This window comes from Sceloporus undulatus, chromosome 2, assembly GCF_019175285.1.
Source record: "Sceloporus undulatus isolate JIND9_A2432 ecotype Alabama chromosome 2, SceUnd_v1.1, whole genome shotgun sequence".
NCBI classification, from domain to species: domain Eukaryota; kingdom Metazoa; phylum Chordata; class Lepidosauria; order Squamata; family Phrynosomatidae; genus Sceloporus; species Sceloporus undulatus.
The window spans coordinates 106,166,206-106,186,424 of record NC_056523.1 but is presented as its reverse complement, the minus strand read 5'-3'; the positions used below and the strand labels follow the sequence as shown (position 1 = coordinate 106,186,424).

The 20,219-nt window shown below is 39.6% G+C and overlaps 1 protein-coding gene across 5 annotated transcripts in view; it reads right to left on the bottom strand.

Annotated features, from left to right (window-relative positions):
- The window catches only part of SH3RF2 (SH3 domain containing ring finger 2), a 140,532-nt gene extending 127,671 nt beyond the window's left edge, over positions 1 to 12,861 (bottom strand). For 2 of the 5 annotated variants that reach the window (XM_042454126.1, XM_042454131.1), the window contains exons 1-2: positions 12,663 to 12,861; positions 10,973 to 11,516 (exon numbers count right to left, since the gene is read on the bottom strand). In XM_042454126.1, the coding sequence (XP_042310060.1) occupies positions 10,973 to 11,353 (381 nt within the window). In that variant the 5' untranslated portion in view covers positions 11,354 to 11,516; positions 12,663 to 12,861. The other 3 variants (XM_042454130.1, XM_042454128.1, XM_042454129.1) reach the window with 3 other exon arrangements.
- Positions 12,862 to 20,219: the final 7,358 nt, after the last annotated feature.

Below are 20,219 nucleotides of genomic sequence, written 5' to 3'. Positions count from 1 at the left end.
AAATTACTTCTCTCTCTCTTTTTTAAATGTGACAACTCTCTTAATTCCCTAAGTCCTAGACACTTTGGATCCTACCATTATTGAGATACATTTCAGATTGTTGATAATATTTTGTAAACTATTATATATTTGAAATATACATTTACTCAATAACCAACATGTCCTTAGCTTTTAAATGAATGAAAAATAAACAACAATTGCAGAGCACACTTTTACAGCACAAATCTTTAACAATGCCTTCCCTTACTTGATACCTCCTCAGTATCATAGACTACAACCACTCCCAGCCAGGGCAGGCTGTCTTATACTGTGTGTGGAGGGACTAGAGATGGGGGAGGAGAAGCAAAAATCTGTGAGTGATCATTGGAGTGTTGTAAAAGGCTGTTTGTTATTTTTATAAGTTCATGTGTATCTCCTGGGGGGGTTTGATTGGGTGGCCACTGTGGGAAATAGGATGTGGATAAGATAGGCCTTTAATCTGATGTGGGAAATAATGGCTGAAGGGTATACATCCAGTATGCACTGGAAGAAAGAAGGCCGTTAATCAAAAAAAGAAGAGACAGAATTGCTTAACAAATGCATATGTATATGCATTTTCAGATACATAGATAAATATACTGGTACATTTAGCAGTCTAAATACTCTAAAGCACCAGATCTCAACTGATCTTGGAAGCTAAACAGGGACAGCCCTGGTTAGTACTTGGATGGATGACTGTCAATGAATATCAGATGCTGTACGCTGTACTGCAAAGAATGGAACTGGCAAAACTATGTATGAGTATTAATTGCATAAGAAAACCTTATGAAAAATTCATAGGGGCACCATATGTTGACGGGTGACTTAAAGGGCACATCCACACACACTGGTAAATTTAAGGGAAAAAATTCCAATAAAACACCAAGATTCTCCAATACAATAACAGTAATGCAACACTGGCCGAGACTGAAATATGATCATCCAGCCATAGGGCAAAAGTAATCAACAAGAATGGCTCCCACCTCACACATAGCACACTGGGTGCTTAATATATTCTAGCTATAGCCAGCTCACAGAAACTGAAGGTTTATCAATGGGATATCAGTTATGCCCAGTATATAGCTAGTGTGTTATGTACAGCTTGTGGGGTGGGGGTGGTTGGATTGCAGGCTGCATTGTGTCTCTCATGCCAATAATAGTCTCTTCCCCCTTGTATGCAAAAGGTTTTTGGAGCACTGAGTTACATGCCAACACAACTGAATCTGTGGCAACCAGTTCTGAAGGCTAATTTTAGAAGTACAAGATAGATAAATCCCATTGGTGTTTGTTTTTTTTAAAGATCTGAGAAGATGTTCTTGGAAGAGGGGGAAAAAGAACAGAAAGCATACATACAGGGATTTCTGTGAAGGTAGCAATGTTGGAGTTTTTATCTTGAGTTTTATGTCTGATTAACAGTGAGGGAGGGATGCTGTTCCCATGTTCTTAAATGGGAGATAGAGCAAAGGACTTTTCGGTTACATCTGGACTGATTAAAAAGACCAGAAAGTTCCATATTTTGTTGCTGTCCTTTCTTATTTTATTTTGTTTATCTCAGGTTATTTTCTGTCAGCTTCTGTTTTATACCAGCTCCCCAGGTCAGTTTATTTTAATCTGATAAAAAAGTGGAAAACAAGAACAAATTCTAGAACTTTTCAATCAGTCTAGAAGTACCCTTTTCAATATCTCAAAGTTTCTTTGACATCCCTTTGAGATTTCAGTGGGATTAAATTTTTGGACTGCCCCAGTTTGATCCACTGCTTCTTGACCTATATAATACTTCTTTAGCAAGCCAAGTAGCATTGTGCAATTCATGATGCAGGGTTTTGGCTGGGATTTTTTTTTTAAAGCGTGAGCACTGCTACATCTACTGAGGCAATTTGTGTGCAGAACTGGGATTCACATCTACTCACATTTATCTAGATGTGCCATTAGGCTGTAACAGTGCTACATTCAGTACTCTCTTCTTTCTTTGATTCAAGACCACTGTTCTTCCTTAGAATGTTTCTGTGCTTTGCATGGGGAGATAATGGATTTAACAGCCAGGAAGCATTGCCTTTTAAATTATTTAATTCTCCTGTGTTTTGCTCTTTGAAAAAAACTTTATTCATCTTGGCTAGAGAAATCGAGTTCCCCACAGTTTATTTCATGGAAGGGAAAGGATTTCTTTTTAAAAATGATTTTTAAAAGCAAAATTTTGTTTATCTGCCTTGGCTTTACATGGATGCATAGATGGATAGATGGAAGGATGGATAGACAGATAACAGTTGATAATTGTGCTGATTTTTGTGTGCACCACAAATTCCCTCTTTGCCCATGCAAAACATAATAAATTAATAAAGTAACTGTCTTTAGAAATGACTGTGCTTGATCACATGCTACAAGTATATTGATCAAGGCAATGTACAAAATACAAGGTTTCAAGATGCAATGTTATTTTCAGTGCAAGGAAAAATTCCTAAACCTTTCCTGATATTAAGTCATTTCTAAATTATTATTATTGGTTAATGAGCAATATTTTTGGTTAAATCTAAATTGATATGTTTAATTCAGACGGTAAACTATTTATATCAATTCTAAACTTAAAAAATCTGAGCATTCAAATGGTACAAAATCGACATTAAATAATACTTGATGTTTTCACTAATTAAATCAGTGGCTGATATTCCACATTGGCTACTTAGTTCTGTAAGTTTATCTAAGGCAGAATCTGCACTGCAGAAATAATGCAGTTTGACACCACTTTTACTATCATGGCTAATCCTTTGGAATTCTGGGATATGTAGTTTTATGAGATATTTAGCCTTTTTGCCAGGGATCGTTGGTGCCCCAACAAACTACAAACCTCAGAATTCAATAGCATTAAGCCATAGGAGATACAGCAGCATCAAACTGTATTATTTCTGCAGTGCAGATTCAGCCTAAGTAAAGTTTCCTGACATTAACCTTCCCTGCCCTGCCCTGCCCACCTTAACCGCTAGGAGGTGGATTGGGCAAAGGCGGCCTGTTCAGCTACAAACCAAGATACAAGGAGGATGTTTCCAACATCATCATCCCCAGCAAGCAAGGATGTGACAAGGACTTGAGATAAGGGCCCTGATTTTGATTGTTGCAGCCTGGCTCACTGGAATGTTTGTGAAAACATCCTCCTCCTTGTACCTTACTGACATCTAAAGAGATTTTTTTCACCTGATCCAGTTCCTGGTTTTAAGGTGAGTTGGGGGCATTTAGATAGTCTTATAATAAGAATGAGAGACAGTGAGGAGTCCTGGTTTGAATGTTGGACTATGACTATGGAGACCAGAGTTTGATTGCTGAACCATTCAGCCATGAAACCCACTAGGTGACCTTGGGCATGTCACATGCACTCAGCCTCAGGGGAAGGCAATGGCAAACCCACTCTGAACAAATCTTGTCAAGAAAACCCCCATGATAGGTTCATTTTAGGGTCACTATAAGTCAGAAATGACTTGAAAGCACACAACAACAACAATGACAACAACAGTAAGATTATGTAATCTTATTGAAAACAAGAGTAGTTACAGTGTGAAGTCGAAGGCTTTCATGGCCGGCATCCATAGTTTTTTGCGGGATTTTCAGGCTAAGTGGCCATGTTGTAGCAGAGTTTCTTCCTGACATTTTGCCAGCATCTGTGGCTGGCATCTTCGATGCCAGCCACAGATGCTGGTGAAATGTCAGGAAGAAACTCTGCTACAACATGGCCACTTAGCCTGAAAACCCCCCACAAAACTAGAGATTTGTAACTCTAGGTGATAAATCTATAACTGCAATACTGAATGTCAGTCTTCCTTTATATCTGAAAATACAAGCATATTTCCTTTTTCTCTTGTTCCTGGCTAAGCCAACACTATTCATATTGTTTTTGGTAAATACTGTTGGAATTATTGAAAATTGCCTTTGTAGGCAACAATTTTCCTTTCCCAAAATGTTGTCCCATCCCTTTATACTGCCTTGACTTGATAAAAAGCAGCATTCTCTAGTCTCATTAAGAGTATAATGTAACAGCGTCTACCTGCTTATTATAATGTCATTTAATTTACATTGGCCTCCCAACTGGTAAGGATCATCTATGTGACAAATTTGGGAAAGAAAAATAAACACTGGAAAGGATGGAGAGAAGAATTGCTGAAGCCCTCAGCCCATGAAAACAATCGCATCAATACCAAACAGGAAAAAAAAATGAAACAAAAGGAAACGTTTGTATTAACCAGAAATAAATCTGTTGCACTACAGTTTTTGATTCAAAAATTAAAATAATGAGTTAGCATTATGGTGGTAGTATGAAATTTGTATAGTTGCAGAAGCAAATATATTATTATTATTATTATTATTATTATTATTATTATTATTATTAACCTTTATTTATAAAGCGCTGTAAGTTTACACAGCGCTGTACATAAATTTTTTTAGTCAGACGGTTCCCTGCCCTCAGGCTTACAATCTAAGAAGACACGACACAAAAGGAGAGGGGAGTGGTGGTGGGGAATAGGATCAGGTCCAGCAGATCTTCTCCACCTCCGAGGCCTGGACCAAGGGTTCTGTTTGTCATGTCTGTAGTATTTTAAGTGTTATAATCTTATATGACAGTTTATTTGAATGGAAAATTTTGTGTTTGAATATATATATATATATATATATATATATATATATATATATATGCGCAAAAGGAAGAGGATACTTCTGAGTCATCCATTGCTACAACTGACAAGCTCTATCCATTTGTTTGCTTGTCATTTGGCTGCTTCATTTTTCAGTATGTCTAAGTGAACTTAAGTGGTGGTATGCTTAGAATAAGAGCAAGTGCTTTACATCCCACAACTAATGCTCATGCAGCTTCTGTAATGAGTTCTCAGGACTTCTGAATACATCCTGCTATGAATAGTGAAAACAAAATGGGAATAAACAAAACTCTCTGCAGAGAGTTGCTTTCTGAGAAACCAGGAATGTGTGAATTGAATATGGTACCAAAAGGTTTTTTTCCCTGCTTCCTTTTCACCCTACCGCCAAAGCTGCGAAGGGGTCAATTTCCTTGGCATTGCTCTGCAAAGCTGTTCCTGCAGATCTAGCCTGCAAGTGAGATGCCTACTGGGATCCCGGGAGGGAGCTGTTTTACTGATGCAGGAATGTGTTAAGCCTGCATGGTGCCAAGAGAGAGTTTGATGAAATGTAACTTGGCATGGCAGAATGGAAGCAGGGTTGGTGGGGATAGAGCTGTTTCTTTTGCAGGCTGGGAATCAGGCATGGAGAGAAAACAAGAGGGCAACTTTGAACAACAGCTTCATTAAGAGAAAGAGGCAAGAATAGTCTCCTATACAAGTCTGCATCATGCAGAAAACTTTTGCAAAATAGACGGAAGTGAGTGGGCTCCTTGGAACAGAGATTACACTTTTGTCATGAGCTGTTGAAGGCACACAACAACAGCATTTTATTTTTGACAACATGCTATGGATAACATCTGGATCAGGTTATTAGAATGCATCCAGGTGGTCAGAAATTAATACACTTTGAATTACTGCTCTCTCATAGTGTAGTTTTGTATGTTTAAAAATAATCCCTTATTTGGTGATCTAATCATTCTGACATAAGGGCCTTGTGGAAACAGAAGGGGAATTATTTCTGGGATTGCTGTGACAAATCCAGAGATGGGATATATCTGCACTGCACACCTGTTGTGACTTCATCCTACAGAATCCTGGCATTTGTAGTTTGCTGAGGTATTTGGAATTATTTGATAGATGTTTCTAGTGCTGTAATTCACGGGTGTGGGCTACATTAGAGCTCTCTAGCAGAGAATTGAAAGCCTTTGACTTCACATAGCAGAGAATTCTTTATACTTTGCTAAACTACAGATCCCAGGAATCCTTAGAATGGACCTATGGCAGTTACAAGTGACATCAACCCTCTCCAGCCACAAAGTGTGATGGTTCTTGCATATGATGAAGTGCACTGGAATCCAAACATGTTTATGCTGAAATATATATTTTCAAATGTGCTGCTAGATCCTACCTCCTTGACTTTCCTGGTCATGCTGAGAGAGACTAACATAGCTGTCTCCTTGAAAACTGCACTGATTGTTCTCATCACCTTTGATGTGGTTTAAATCAAACTGAGAAAGCCCAACTGGCTTGAAAAAGATTTTTAACTGTCTTTTATATCACACAATTTTGATGAGCTGCATGGTTTCATCAGATCATCTAAGCATTTGCAAGTTGTTCATACAGGGATATTATGGGAGAGAACACACTGTGGATTACAAGCATTTGTAGATTAGTGGTAACCCGGTAGCAATGTCATGCTTGGTTCTGAACTGATACCACAGGGCGAGGCAAAGTCCTGAGCAGTCTTCCAATAGCTGATCTTCAGCTGAAGAAGGCAGGGGTGGCTCAAGACATTTTCCTGCCTGAAAACAAGAGGGCATCCCTTCCCCAATCCATGTACTAAAGATAGCTAGACTGTCACTGGAATCCTAAGAAAATGAGCACAACCATGGTAGTTCAAACCATACAAAGCTAAGTAGGGTCAGATGTTGTTAGTACTTGGGAGGGAGATCTGCAGGAAATATCAGGCACTATAGGTTATATTTCAGAGAAAGGCAATGGCAAACCACCTCTTGAGTATTCCTTGCCTAAGAAAAATCTAATGAAAGAAGACATAAGTTGACAGGCAACATCAAGGCGTATACACATGCACATGTGCACATGTACACACACACTACCTTTGATACTGAAATCTTCCTCCAACAAGGGCAATGAAACCACATTCTTCACCATACCAGAGGTAGAAGACACATTTAAGGAGGCAAGGGAAGACATGTTTGTGGCATAGACAGCACTCTCCTCTCACACACATTAATGTCTGTGGAGTCTATGGGAAAAAGACAGGAGGCTGCCACCACTGCCCCACAACATCTTTTATTTGAGAGAGTCGCCTCATTCTGCCACTTTGGAGCCAGGAATTTAGTTTTACAATATGAGCTGCACTAAGAGATGTCCTTACCCCTCCCACAACCTATAGGGACCTGGGACTTCTTTTGCTTACTGTTTTAGGACAGCAGGTCAGTGGGGGCCTTATAGCCCAGGAAGGGCTTATGCTCAGAATTTACATTTTGACTTTGGCAGGTCTTTCACTGAGCCAAGGCAACTAGCAACTCAGAATATTTGCTTAGCTGCCCCAATGTGTGATCCATAGAATGACTACAGGAGGGCTACTCAAGCTCTTCTTCACTGTCAACTTTTGGATGAGGCCTTAAAACAGGAATGGTGAACATCTGATCTCCCATAGCTTGTTGGACTGCAGCTCCCACCATCATTCACCAATTGGGAGCAGCAGTTCAATGACATCTGGAGAGCCAGACATTTTCCAGTTGAAAGTCAACCCACTGTCATATTATACAATCTCCTTTTCCTTTGTGCACCCACTGGAGATAATTATGAAAACGAGCCTGTCATCTTTGGAATCAAAGCATCATTTTCGAGGGTCCAGTACAAATATGTAATAAGGGCCCCTTCCTATAGTGACACCATAATTCTTCATCCCATAATAACAGTCTCGCAAACCCTGAATATACATTTGTTATATTTCTGAGGTTACTGTTGCATTGTCTACTTCACTGTTTGTTTAGTTTAATAATAACCCCCCAACCTGACCATCATACAGGTCTGCTATCTATTATTTCACCTCTTACCATAGTTGTTAATGAAGGAATTATCACATCAACATTTTTAAAAATTCTAATGTATGACAATGTGGCCACATTTCAAGCTATATTCTTCTGGCCTTTTTCATAGTAAGAACATGAATTAGCACCACATAGGCTGCATGTGCACTTCAGAAATAATCCAGTTTGACCCCACTTTAATTGTCACGGCTCAATGCTATGGAATTCAGGGAACTGTAGTTTGTTGTGGCACCAGAGCGCTCTCAGCGAGAAGGCTAAATGTCTCACAAAACCTCAATTCCCAGAATAGCATTGAGCCATGGCAGTTAAAATGGTGTCAAAATTGATTATTTCTGCAGTGCAGATACAGCCATAGTCAATGTCTTTTTCAATTTCATATTCAAAAATCAAGAGGTCCAGGCTGTAGAACCATATTGGCTTGATGTAATGTCTTTCAGCTTCTTTCATGGTCACTGGCGAAAACAGGCTGCAGTTGTTTCTTGTAAGTTTTATTAAAAATATAGGTGGAGGCAGTTCATATTCTTTTGCAAAATTAGAGATTTTTTTTTCAGGTGCACCATGTCACAAGAAAAAAAAAATCTCAATAGAATTTGTGGGATATTTTGAATTCCCATTTACAAGTGTCTTTTAGTTCCCAAGGTTCTTGTAGCATACATTTTAGGATTGAATAGAATGTAAAACAAATGTTATTGGTTACTTTCAATTTGTACTCTGATGTGCAGATTATATTGTCTAAAGCTGCATTGAAAGTTCCTGTGAATAAATCAGAAACCTGAAAATCCTACCAAAAGCAACAACCAAACCTGTGCCCATCACTTTGTGCACTTCACTTTGCCCATCCCAACATACATCCCCCTTTTCTGTCTATGCACAAGAAACTCTAGTCCTTGTAGTTCTTGATTGGATAGACCATGGGTGGACATCATGTGTCCTCCACTTTTTGGTGGCCTCAAACCCCTGCAGACACTCCGACACTGCTAAACCGTAACACTGTTAACTCTTTACACAGTTAACAGAGTGTAAGGAAACTAGGCTTGCAAATGAGCTTGTTTTTAACTCTTTTTCTGTTTAGGTCAGCAGGCCTTAAGGGAGTATGGCTAAAATTCAGGAATTTACTTCCATATCCAGTGCCAGCAAGATTCCTCTTCCATGGAGATGAAGGGGGAAAAAATCCTGGGGTGCTGAGTTTCAAGCTTTCTGGAGCAGGTTTTTTAGTATTTATGGGGAGTGGGGGCTGTAGGAGGGAGGCTTCTGATGTTGGCAGACATGGGTTTGGGGAGAAGCATACCATTGAATCAAAGCTAGGATTGAAAGCCAATCTATTTTATATATTCCTGCAGCTTTCTCTCTCATTCATAGGGTAGCCGTGGGCTGAAGCTGACTTGATTGCAAATAACAACAAACTCTCTCTTAATCTTGGCTTGTATAGTATCTGGATTTACAGGAGCCTCCTTTTGGTGAGAAATAAATAATAAATCAGTTCTGGTGGATCTGTTTTTGCCACACGTTGCTGGCAAGAGTTTGTGTATTGCTGTATCTGATTTAAAATGAATGTCCTCCACAAATAGAGTTGTTAGCAGAGGATTTTTATTTCTCCCAGGTAATGTAACAAGAGCCAACAAGGGCTAGTTAGACTAGGACTCTAGAGAACAGGGTTCAGATCCCAGCTCAGCTGTGGAAACCTACTGGGTGATCTTGGGCAATACTCATTCTCTCAGCCTTAGAGGAAGGCAAAGGCAAGCCCTCTTTGCACAAAGGAAATCCTCATGATAGTTCCCCATGATAGGTTCACCTTAGGGTCACCATAAGTCAGAAATGACTTGAAGGCTTCCAGCATCAACAACATTCTTCAACTATTTTAAATATTTGTGCATTCTTCAACTGTTTTAGGTATTTGTGCATTAAAATGAAACCTTGATGTAGGAAGTAAGACAGATTGCATTGCACTTTTCTCTCATTGTTTTTTTGAGAAGCCAGTCCTCCAAACTCTGGCATAGCTATATCAATAGTGCTTGTGCAGGAGTACCATGTGGTGGATTCCACCCTTCATGAATAAACAATTATGCAATGAACATTATATATATCATTCCAGTGTGGATAGGAGAAGGTGGGTGAAACTATAGTGATAGGTACCTAGTACATGATTGATCTAGGTTACAGATAATTTCATGTTTGACAAGTATTGGGAGTGGAAGACACTGTGTTGTTTATGACTTGCTGTGGCTGCTTATCTAGGGTGCTGCTCCAACCAGTTAAAATCAAAAATGATGCCACACAGAATTAAAGGAGAATGGGTATGCCTAAACCCAGTCTTATTGGTGCCACTTTAACAGCAACTGAGATGTCCTTCAGATGTATTTTTTCTTTAAGGAGATGTTTCTGTTACACCAAATAGCCACGGATGAAGGAAAACTGCAGCAAGACTTAGCATGATTCATCTACTTTCCCTACGAATACACTTACATAAGGCATAACTAACTGCAAAGAACTTCCTGCAAAGTCATACTTTTGCAAATCTGTTTTAAGAAGCATACACTGTCAGGGGTAAGAAACGGACTCTGATAGACTCAAGTCTCCACCTTTGCCTAGAGCCAAATCCACATGCTTGGTTCCATAACATATGTGCAAAGTTAAATATATGCTGTGGTGTGGAACTCTCAGTGAGCTTTTCTGTGAAAGACCCCAGAGAACAGAAGTACTGATATGACTAGGAACAGAAGAATCTAGGGCACAGCTGACCTACTTTTTATCCATACTCAGATCCTGCCACATCCCTTTAAAGGATCAAAGACTCCCCCGCCCCTGTGCTCATGGTGTAACAGGACAGGATAAATCATTACATTTTTTAAAGTTCTGTGAAAAATCAAACCACCTTCCATTCTTGACAGGTGTGAAAGTTGTTTTTCTCTCCCACATGTATACATTTTCCCATTCCCTGGTTTAATCTAAGACTGGAAATAGAAGGAACTGTAACATCACTTTGAAAAGCCTCTATACAATTTCAGGCTCAGCTGGAGAGAGCAATCCCTTGAAAACACAGGAGCCAGGTTCTTAGCTTGAAATTGTTCCAGTCAGAATAAATTTACACCTAAAAGGCAAAGTCACTGCATAGATCTAGTTAAGATAGCTCAGTAGCTTGGAAGGAAGGCACCCAGCTTTGTAATGAAATGAATTCACCCAAACCCCTTAAACTGAAAAATGGCCTAAAAACCAGTCCCACAAATCAAGTTATTGATGAAAGAAAAGGATCATTCTTACCCCTTCCATAGGGATCCTGGGATAAGAAGTCAGCCCATATTGACGGAGTTGCAAAGCTCTCGGCTCTCCCCGGGATCTCCTGAGGGAAATGGGAGACGAAAGGACCCCAGATCTCTGGAGCGAGCCAAACTTCATCACATTTGGTCCAAGTCTGATTCCATCCAATAATCGGATCAAAAATAAGTTGGCAGGAAGCTTTTCGATGCTGCAGAGGACAAGGGCTCGGCATTCAGGACATCTCAACTCCTTGTGCAATTTCAAGATTCTCTGGAGGCAAGGCTTGCAGAAGGTGTGTTGACATGGGAGCACTTTGGCCGAGGCATCCAACTTCTTCAAACACAACGGACACTCCAGCATGTCAAATAAAGCTAAATCACCCATGTTGTGGCTGTTGTTACTACTATTATTTTAGTGAAAAACCTTGGTCTCAAGAAAAGCCAGAAAAGTCCACATGATGTTTGCTGGAGGAAAAGGGGGTTGTTCAGGAATATTCCACCATGAAACTTGTAGATACTTGTAATTTTAAAATGTGAGTATCAACATCCTGTGGGAATTAAAAGAACAGAGAGAGGGAAATTGCAGAACCTGAAAACTTCAGCATTATGAAATTTATACCACCTACATTTTATAGCAATGCTTCATGAACCAATTTTTACCATGCATTTAATGGCTACTTCACACAACCCAAATTTGGCATAAATCATTTGTGAATAAATGCCAGTAAGCAGAATTGATACCCAATGACTCAATTGTGTACCCCCCCCCTTCTGCAATTTCATTCACTGTTGGAGACTGAAAAATGAGAGGAACACATTCATTCCATGAGGTGATTCTACCAGATCAATACAATACTTTTTGGATGTACAGTACTGTAGAGGGATCAGTCTACCTTAAAACAGTGCATTCCCCAAAATAAGCAAATCATGAAAGCAGTAAAATGATCACAGCAGATAAAGACAGAAGGTGTTCCATTAAAACACATGGCTAAACACATCCCACCCTCTGTACTCCCCTTTTCTAAATAGGCCGCTACCTACACATATTCTCTTAGAACCACCCACGGTGTTTCACATTATCTTAAAAAGCATTTCTTAGTTTTCTATATTTTCTCATTTGCTAGTCACTTTGATGGCAAACATTGTTTTGGCATACCTGGAAGTTCAAACAGTCTTGCTTGACTTCAGGAGACTGGCAGTATTGTAGGTTGCCTTGCCTTAGCTGACTTGATCGTCCAAAACAGCCCAGAAAAAAAAAATTATCAGTATTCCTCCCACTGCTTAAAAGCAACTCAACCTGTTTAGCGCCTTTCTTACTGTATGCCAAGTTGAAGTGAAACAGATACTTAATCCCAGATTCAAGTCATGGCCTGCGAAAACATGCACCATCCATCCCATATTACACCATGCGTATTAAGAGTCAGGCAAACCTACCTAGATCAAATCTGTCAGATGGTGCCAATGTCCTTTTTTACCCTGAATCTTGAAAAATCCTGCTTTATATAAACTTCAAGTAATTAGCCACTGCACAAGCTACACATACTGTGAAAGGGTCATAAGCTTTGGGAGCTAAACCTTCTTCCTGCTTTGAAGGAAACAGAAGAAGAGGAGGAAGAAGAAAGAAAGAAAGAAAGAAAGAAAGAAAGAAAGAAAGAAACTTGAGCAGTCTCCTAATTTTTGCTAGTGCAACTGACCTTGTGTTTATGACCCCTTCAAAACGAGTTCAGCATAACCGCTCCTGCTTTCCCCTTTCTCTCACTCTCCAAATTGCAGCCGCATTGAAAACTTTAACTAGGTGCATTACTCACTTAGCTCAACTTAACACATGCTGCCTTGTTAACTCATGTGTTGCCAGACTGCTACTCCTACAGCTACTTCAGGCAAGGGAGAACAGCGAAGCAGGATTATCAAACAGGAGGAGGCTGTTTGGTGTATGTTTCCCCCCGGGGGGGGGCGGGGGACACACAACAACCGTGAGCTAATCTGGCTTTGTACCAGTGCAACTCCAATCAATAAATTGGTTCAGCTACTATTTTTTATGAAGCCAATCTGTTTTAGGAAACAAGGAGGAGGTGTGTAGAAGGGTGAGAAAACAAAAACTACAGAAAGATTGCACACAAAGGCAAAGAGCAACATGAAATGTGTGATAAATGCAACTCTAGGGAATAAGTCCAATACTGGTTTCTGTAGGACCGAGCCTCACTGAAATTCAATGGGACTTACATCTTAGTAGACACTGTACTGTTTATAAAGTGAAATGAAACATGAAGTGTAATAGACATCTAGTGGGAGGGGTGTGTTTATATAGAATTCAGCCACTGTGCTACAATATTCCTCTCGCTGCAACATTTTCATTTTAGAATACAAAACATGTGAAATCTAAAACAAAAAGTTTCATTGGATTAGCATAGATCTGGTAAAGGACCCAAACATGTTATCTTGAATATATTGGTGGGGCAGAGCCGTTATTCTAATCATCTGTAATACTAGTAGGATGGTATGGGAATTTTTTGGATGCTCCCTCAGGTTCATCATCTGGTGAAGTGCTTTAGGAAAATCTTAACAGCATTTGAAATCTTGATTAAGCGAACTCCCTCCAACCAGCCTCTCTATGTATGTGTATTTTATAAGGGGTGAGCAATTGCAGTAGGAGCACGATTTTATGCTTTAGGCTCCACTGGGAACACATGAATCAGCAAAAATGTCCCCAACTAAAAACCTGGATATACTGTAGCTGTAGGTCCACTTCCGGTTTAGAGAAATGTGTCCAGTATTTGGCACCATAATTCAAAAAGGATGTTGAGAAGCTGGAACATGTCCAGAGGAGGACAACCAAACTAGTGAAAGGTCTGGAAACCATGCCCTTTGGGGAGACTTAGGGAGCGGGATATGTTTAGCCTGGAGAAAAGAAGGTTAAGAAGCGATATGATAGCCCTGTTTAAATATTTGAGGGGATGTCATAGTGAGGAAGCTTGTTTTCTGCAGCTCCAGAGAATATGACCCAGAGCAATGAAGCAAACTACAAGAAAACAGAATCCACCTCAACTTTAGGAAGAACTTCCTGATAGTAAGAGCTCTTCTACAATGGAACACACTGTCTCAGAGAGTGGTGGACTCTTCTTCTTTGGAGGTTTTTTAAACAGACAGGATGGCCATCTGTCAGGGGTTCTTTGCATGGCTGGGGGTTGCACTGTGTGGCCCTTGTGGTCTCTTCCATCTGTATGATACTATACACACACACACACACACACACACAGAGTGCAGGGGAGGGTGGACTGCAAGCTATTTAAAAGGTGAATTACTAACCCTGGAAGCTTCTGAAGGAGGCAATTTTCCCTTTTTAATGGCCAAGAAAAAGGCAATTGAGAGGTTTGGATGCACTGAGGGCTGAAAAAAGTTGAGCGAAAACAGGGCCATACTGTAGTCATACCTGGTGTATATGTATATTTATGATTCCACCTCAACATTAGGAGGAACTTCCTGACAGTAAGAGCTCTTTGACAGTGGAACACACTCTCTCTGAGTGTAATGGAGTCTTCTTCTTTTCAGGTCTTTAAGCAGAAACTGGATGGCCATCTGTCAGGGATCCTTTGATTGTGAGTTCCTGCATGGCAGGGGGTTGGACTGGATGGCCCTTGTGGTCTCTTCCAACTCTATGATTCTATGATATGTATACACACGCACGCACACACACACACACACATTTTCAGAGTGTATGCAGTGCCCTATGACATGAATACCTCAGAGGGTACATAATAACCCAGAGAAGAGGAGTAAAATTTAAAATGACTATAATAGATTAGAAAGCTGGGCCAAAACTAACATAATGAACTTCAATAGAGAGAAATGTAAGGCACTGCATTTACGTAAAAAAAATAAATATGAAATTCATAGATATAGGATGGGGGACATCTGGCTTAACAGCAGTACATGTAAAAGGAATCTAGGAGTCCTAGTAGACCATACGTTGAACATGTGCCAACTGTGTGATGTGGCAGCTAAAAAGGCCAATGCAATTCTTGACTGCACCTTGATGTATAACGTCTACATTAAAGGAAGTAATAGTGCCATTCTATTCTGCTATTTCATTCTATTTTGTCAGGCCTCACCTAGAATACTGTGTCCAGTTCTGGGCACCACTCTTCTAGATGCTTACCCGAAACAAGAGATTCTCTAACAGAATCTTATGGATCAGTATCAGGCTGTTTGCTTCCATGAAACTTTCTCAGGTTATATTACAAAATACAGTGACATCTTGTTAAAGGTTTGTTAATATATTCATTTGGGACAATTCATCCTTTTGTCATTTATATGACTCGTTTGGAGATTCTTGGAGACTCAGTTCATCTCTTTTCAGGTATTTATAAGGTACATTGTTGTTTTTGTTGTTAGTGCTTTCAAGTCAACTCTTACTTATGCTGATCCCATCAAAGGGTTGTCTCAGGAAGATTTCTTCAGAGGTGGTTTGCCATCGCCTTCCTCTGAGGTTGAGAGAATGTTCTTTACATGAACTTTAAATTCTTCAGGGATGTTGTTGAGACTGTATTTTGACATGATGATTGATTTAATATTATTATTTAGAATTATTCTAATTTTTGATGCAACAATTTCATGGTTTGTGGTACAATCTGTTCTTTGTATTGTTTTTGTAGAGAAAATTCATCAACTGTATCTTCTGCTTCTGCAAAATTATTAAATAGTTTAAAAGTACACTTAAATGACCTAAAATGTTTAGCATATCCACTTGAAGAAATATTACATGTCATCCTTTGGTTCTTCAGATACTTTGGACTACAGCTCCCAGAATCCTTTACCATTTGCCACACTGGTTGGGGCTTCTGGGAACTGAAGTCTGAAGCATATGGAGGAGGAAAGGTTCAAACCTACTGTTATTTGTAACTATGAAATAACACTCTTTGGAGATCCTTGCAAAATGCAAACAAATGTTTAGCCTGGAGAAGAGAAGGTTAAGAGGTGATATGATAGCCCTGTTTAAATATTTGAAAGGATGTCATATTGAGGAGGGAGCAAGCTTGTTTTCTGCTGCTCCAGAGAACAGGACCCGGAACAATGGATGCAAGCTACAGGAAAAGAGATTCCACCTCAACATTAGGAAGAACTTCCTGACAGTAAGGGCTGTTCGACAGTGGAACACACTCCCTCAGAGTGTAGTGGAGTCTCCTTCCTTGGAGGTCTTTAAGCAGAGGCTGGATGGCCATCTGTTGGTGATGCTTTGATTTGGATTTCCTGCATGGCAGGGGGTTGGACTGGATGGCCCTTGCGGTCTCTTCCAACTCTATGATTCTATGAAATGTTCTAAGCAGAGTATAGCTTTATTAGAACAACTTTTGCATCAACAAGTACTTATTCCAGAATCTTTTATAGGTGCATGATCAGCTCTTGCTTGGGGAGTAGACTGAGAGACAGAGCGAAAAGGAGTTTGATTCTTAAATAAACCAGTTGGTACTGTTTTGGGTTCTGATATGCTCAGAATGAGAGACAAATATGAAATCCTGTCTAGCACCTCTTTGCAAAAGTCTCATTCAAGTTTGCTCATTAGGGAACCATCATTGGTTGCAGCACCTTCCTGCGCAGTGCATATTTAGTGCATGTTTAGTTTTTCCTCTGTTTCATATGTCAAATGGCCTTTGACAGCCTCTTCTCTTTTAGTATGGCACACTAATTTGACACTTGAGGTGTTCTGTTTTCTTGAAGAGTGGAGAGAGAAGCTCAAAGTCATGACCCAGGAGAAAGCACCTCCTGTTTTTTATAAACTCATTGTCACATCTGCACTAGGGAAGAAAAGTTTGTTATTATCTGTATACAATGTAAAATCTTTAACACTGGGTGTTAGTCACAAAGCACCCAGAGTGTTTACAGTTAAGTTTATTTTGTCCAACTGTCAGAGGGTGAGCAAGCATGGTCATGCAGAATCTCTCTCTCTTGCTTTTGGATGCTGAAGTCAGCTGCAGTGTAGGATACTTCTCCATATACCACTAGGGCAGCAGAAGAAAATTTACTGTATCTCATGCGGCTTAGCATTTCTTTCCCCCGAAGTATTTGAAAAATGTCACTGATAATTCATAACATTTTGCCCTTGAATCTGTTCACTGTATTATATTTAAAACTGTGTTTTAAAATATGTTTTAAGTGTTCTAGTGTTCTGGCTATTTTAATCATGTTTTTAATCATGTTGATATTTAATTCCTATTTAACTTTTGTAAATTAATGTTTTAGCTGGATCTTTTTAAAATTATTGTAAGTCCTGATTGAAAATTTAAAAAAACTTGACTCCAAAATACATTGGTATCCTTATATGCAGATTAAAGAAAGATTTAAAATAGACCAAAAACTACAAGACTTTGAAAATGAAACTTCGGACTTGTCAAAATGTTTATTAAATACAGTTGACAAAAAGACTTCTACATTGCATAAATTTCTTAGAGAACTTGAACAAGAAAAGGAACCTGTTTTGGATACAATGATAAAATGGGCTTCAGATCTGCAAAATACTATAGAGATGGATAGTTGGAAGAATGGAAGAGAAAGGACTAAAAAATTCACTAAATGTCAAAACCGCCAGGAAAATTATTGGAAAATGGAACACAGATGGTACTTAACGCCGAATAAGATAACAAAAATTTACAAAACAGGCCGGGGGCTATGTTGGAAATGTGAAAAGGCACCAGGAACCTGGCTCCATGTTTGGTGGAAATGTCCAAAACTAAAGTTGTACTGGCAAAACATACACAGAGAAATTGAATGCATTTTTCAACTGAATTTTGGAATGAGACCAGAAATGTATTTATTGAATATGTTAGACAAAGCTCCTGCGCAAATCAAAATTAAACATGAGAGAACAATACTATATTTCATAACTGCTGCCAGAATTATATTAGCTCAATATTGGAAAAGTCAAATAATACCTGATTTGGATCTTTGGTGGGCAAAAATCTATGAATTTCGAGAGATGGACATTCTCACTGGCCGTTTATCTAATAAAGACGCTATACTAATAGAGGAAGAGTGGGACCAGATAATGAAAAATTGCAGGTTAGAGACATAAGAATGCAGACATGATAACCTATAAGCAACTTATTTGTAATATAACACTTAAGAAATTGTACAATTTGGGGGAATACACTTCGAGGTAACAGGAAGTAAAAAGAGAAAGTGATTAAAAAAAGAGAATATTGAAACATATGGGTATAGTGTTTGGGAATTGTTTTTAAAGTGACTTTGGAAGTACTGATCTGTAAACTTCAACATATTCTCTGATACTATGTAGTAACCTGAAGCTTTTTTTTTATTGTTTTTGTATATAAAATGCTTTTATAAATAAAAAAAGTTTAAAAAAATATTGTAAGTTCCATTTTTGGAGAAAGGATCCCATTTTGGGAGAAAGGCAGGATATAATGCAATCAATCAATCAATCAATCAATCAATCAATCGCTCAATGAAAATCTAATTAATTACTATGCTGCTTTTCTCCTGATATAGGACCCATCATGGCTCACAACAAAGATAAAACAAAAGACAGCTAAAACCTGATAAAGCACAAATGTTAAAAAAATGACTAAAGTGTGGCAAATCATAGGAGGTGTCAAGGTTCCTGTTGCCATCTGCCCTGTGAACTCCACATGCACAGAGGCTCCTAAATGCCTTGAACTGCACTCTGTGAAGCCCAGAAATAGACTGGGGAAGAAGGGCAGCTTGGAGAGAAGAAGGAGGGAGCAGACCAAGGAAAAGTAGAGAGGAGCTCAAAAGGGAAGCATCCGAGGAGAGGGAAGAGGTGTGTGGCTGGTGTGAAAGCTGGGAGAATAAATCTGGAGCATGGGAAGGGCCCCAGGCAGGAGGAATAACAGGCAGAGAGAAGGGAAAGCCAGATATAGTGAGAGGAAGCAGAGGAAGTGAAGATGGATGGGGAGAAATGGCTGCGAAGAGAGAAAGTGAAGGAGACTGGCAAGAGGATGGGAGACCAAGGGCAAGGTGTGAAATGATGCCAGGGCAAGATGCGTGGCAGAGAGCTAGCAGAGAGAATGAAAGGAGTAAGACAGTGCAGCAGGAACAAGGTTGGTGGGAGAGGATGAGCAAGGAAGAGAACACTGGGATGGGGTCAAGTAGAGGAAGCAAGCAGTAAGCAGGAACAAAGAGAGGGGGCAGACAGAAGAGAGATGAGGCCATGAGAGGACTAGTGAGTTACGTGGAGAGAGCACAGGAATCCCTAGATGACTGCACAGAGGATGGGAGAGGGGAATACATCCATAGGGGTGTGTCCAAATGGACATGTGGATGTGGATGTAGATACAGAAGGAATGAGAAGGCTGAATGGGAAAGTTCAGAGAAACATCTGGATGAAAAGGGGTGAGGATGTAGCCCTTCACATAGACTTTGGTCTGGGTGGCAGATATTGTTTACTGTTCTGTTTAAACCCCAGGGCTGGATGAGTGCCTGAATTGTAGTTACACATGCAGCCCCAGCTACTAATTCAATGTTAATAGCCTCATGCCACGTATATCATTAAAGGGCTATTACCTGCAACCTTTACCCCACAATGTGATACTATCTCATGGATCCCTGTCATGCTGCTTCCAGAATATGGAAAGGGACTCTTGACAGACACTGCACTGAGCTGCTGGTCCATAAATCCAGGAGTTGTTGCAGATTATCTAACCACCCTGGTTTCTGAATACATGTTTCTGAACACATAGACTGTATTGTTGACTCTGGATATTGGTTAACTAACTGGGATATTGCTGAATTCTCTTGTCAAATCTGAAGCTAGTGACTGAGGTTTGTTTGGGACTTAAAGCTTTTGCTAAGGAAAGTAAGTGCTGGCCTGTAAACTGCTCTATTACTTTGCTTGCTCATTAACTAGTGCTGCATCTCTGCTATCAGCTGTGTAGCAACAAGCCTTTGGCTGGTTGCCTGGACTATATTTGGACAATTACCAAACTAGGATGGGCTCTAGCCCAGTGGCAGGAATGGCAGAGCCTCAGCAAGCCATCAATTATGAATAAATTATCAACTATTAAATAAACTATATAACTATTTACTAGCTAGATTATTCATCATCTAGAGATCATAAGTGTTCACAGGCTTGCTTCCATGCAGACAGACTTACACCTGCATGCACAACACCCTTTAGCATATTCCACGCTCCACAAGTCTTCTATACACACATCACAAATTGATTTTAAATCTCTATCAGATTTAAAAAATAGCTTGGTATTCAAAGATGTGTGCTTGGT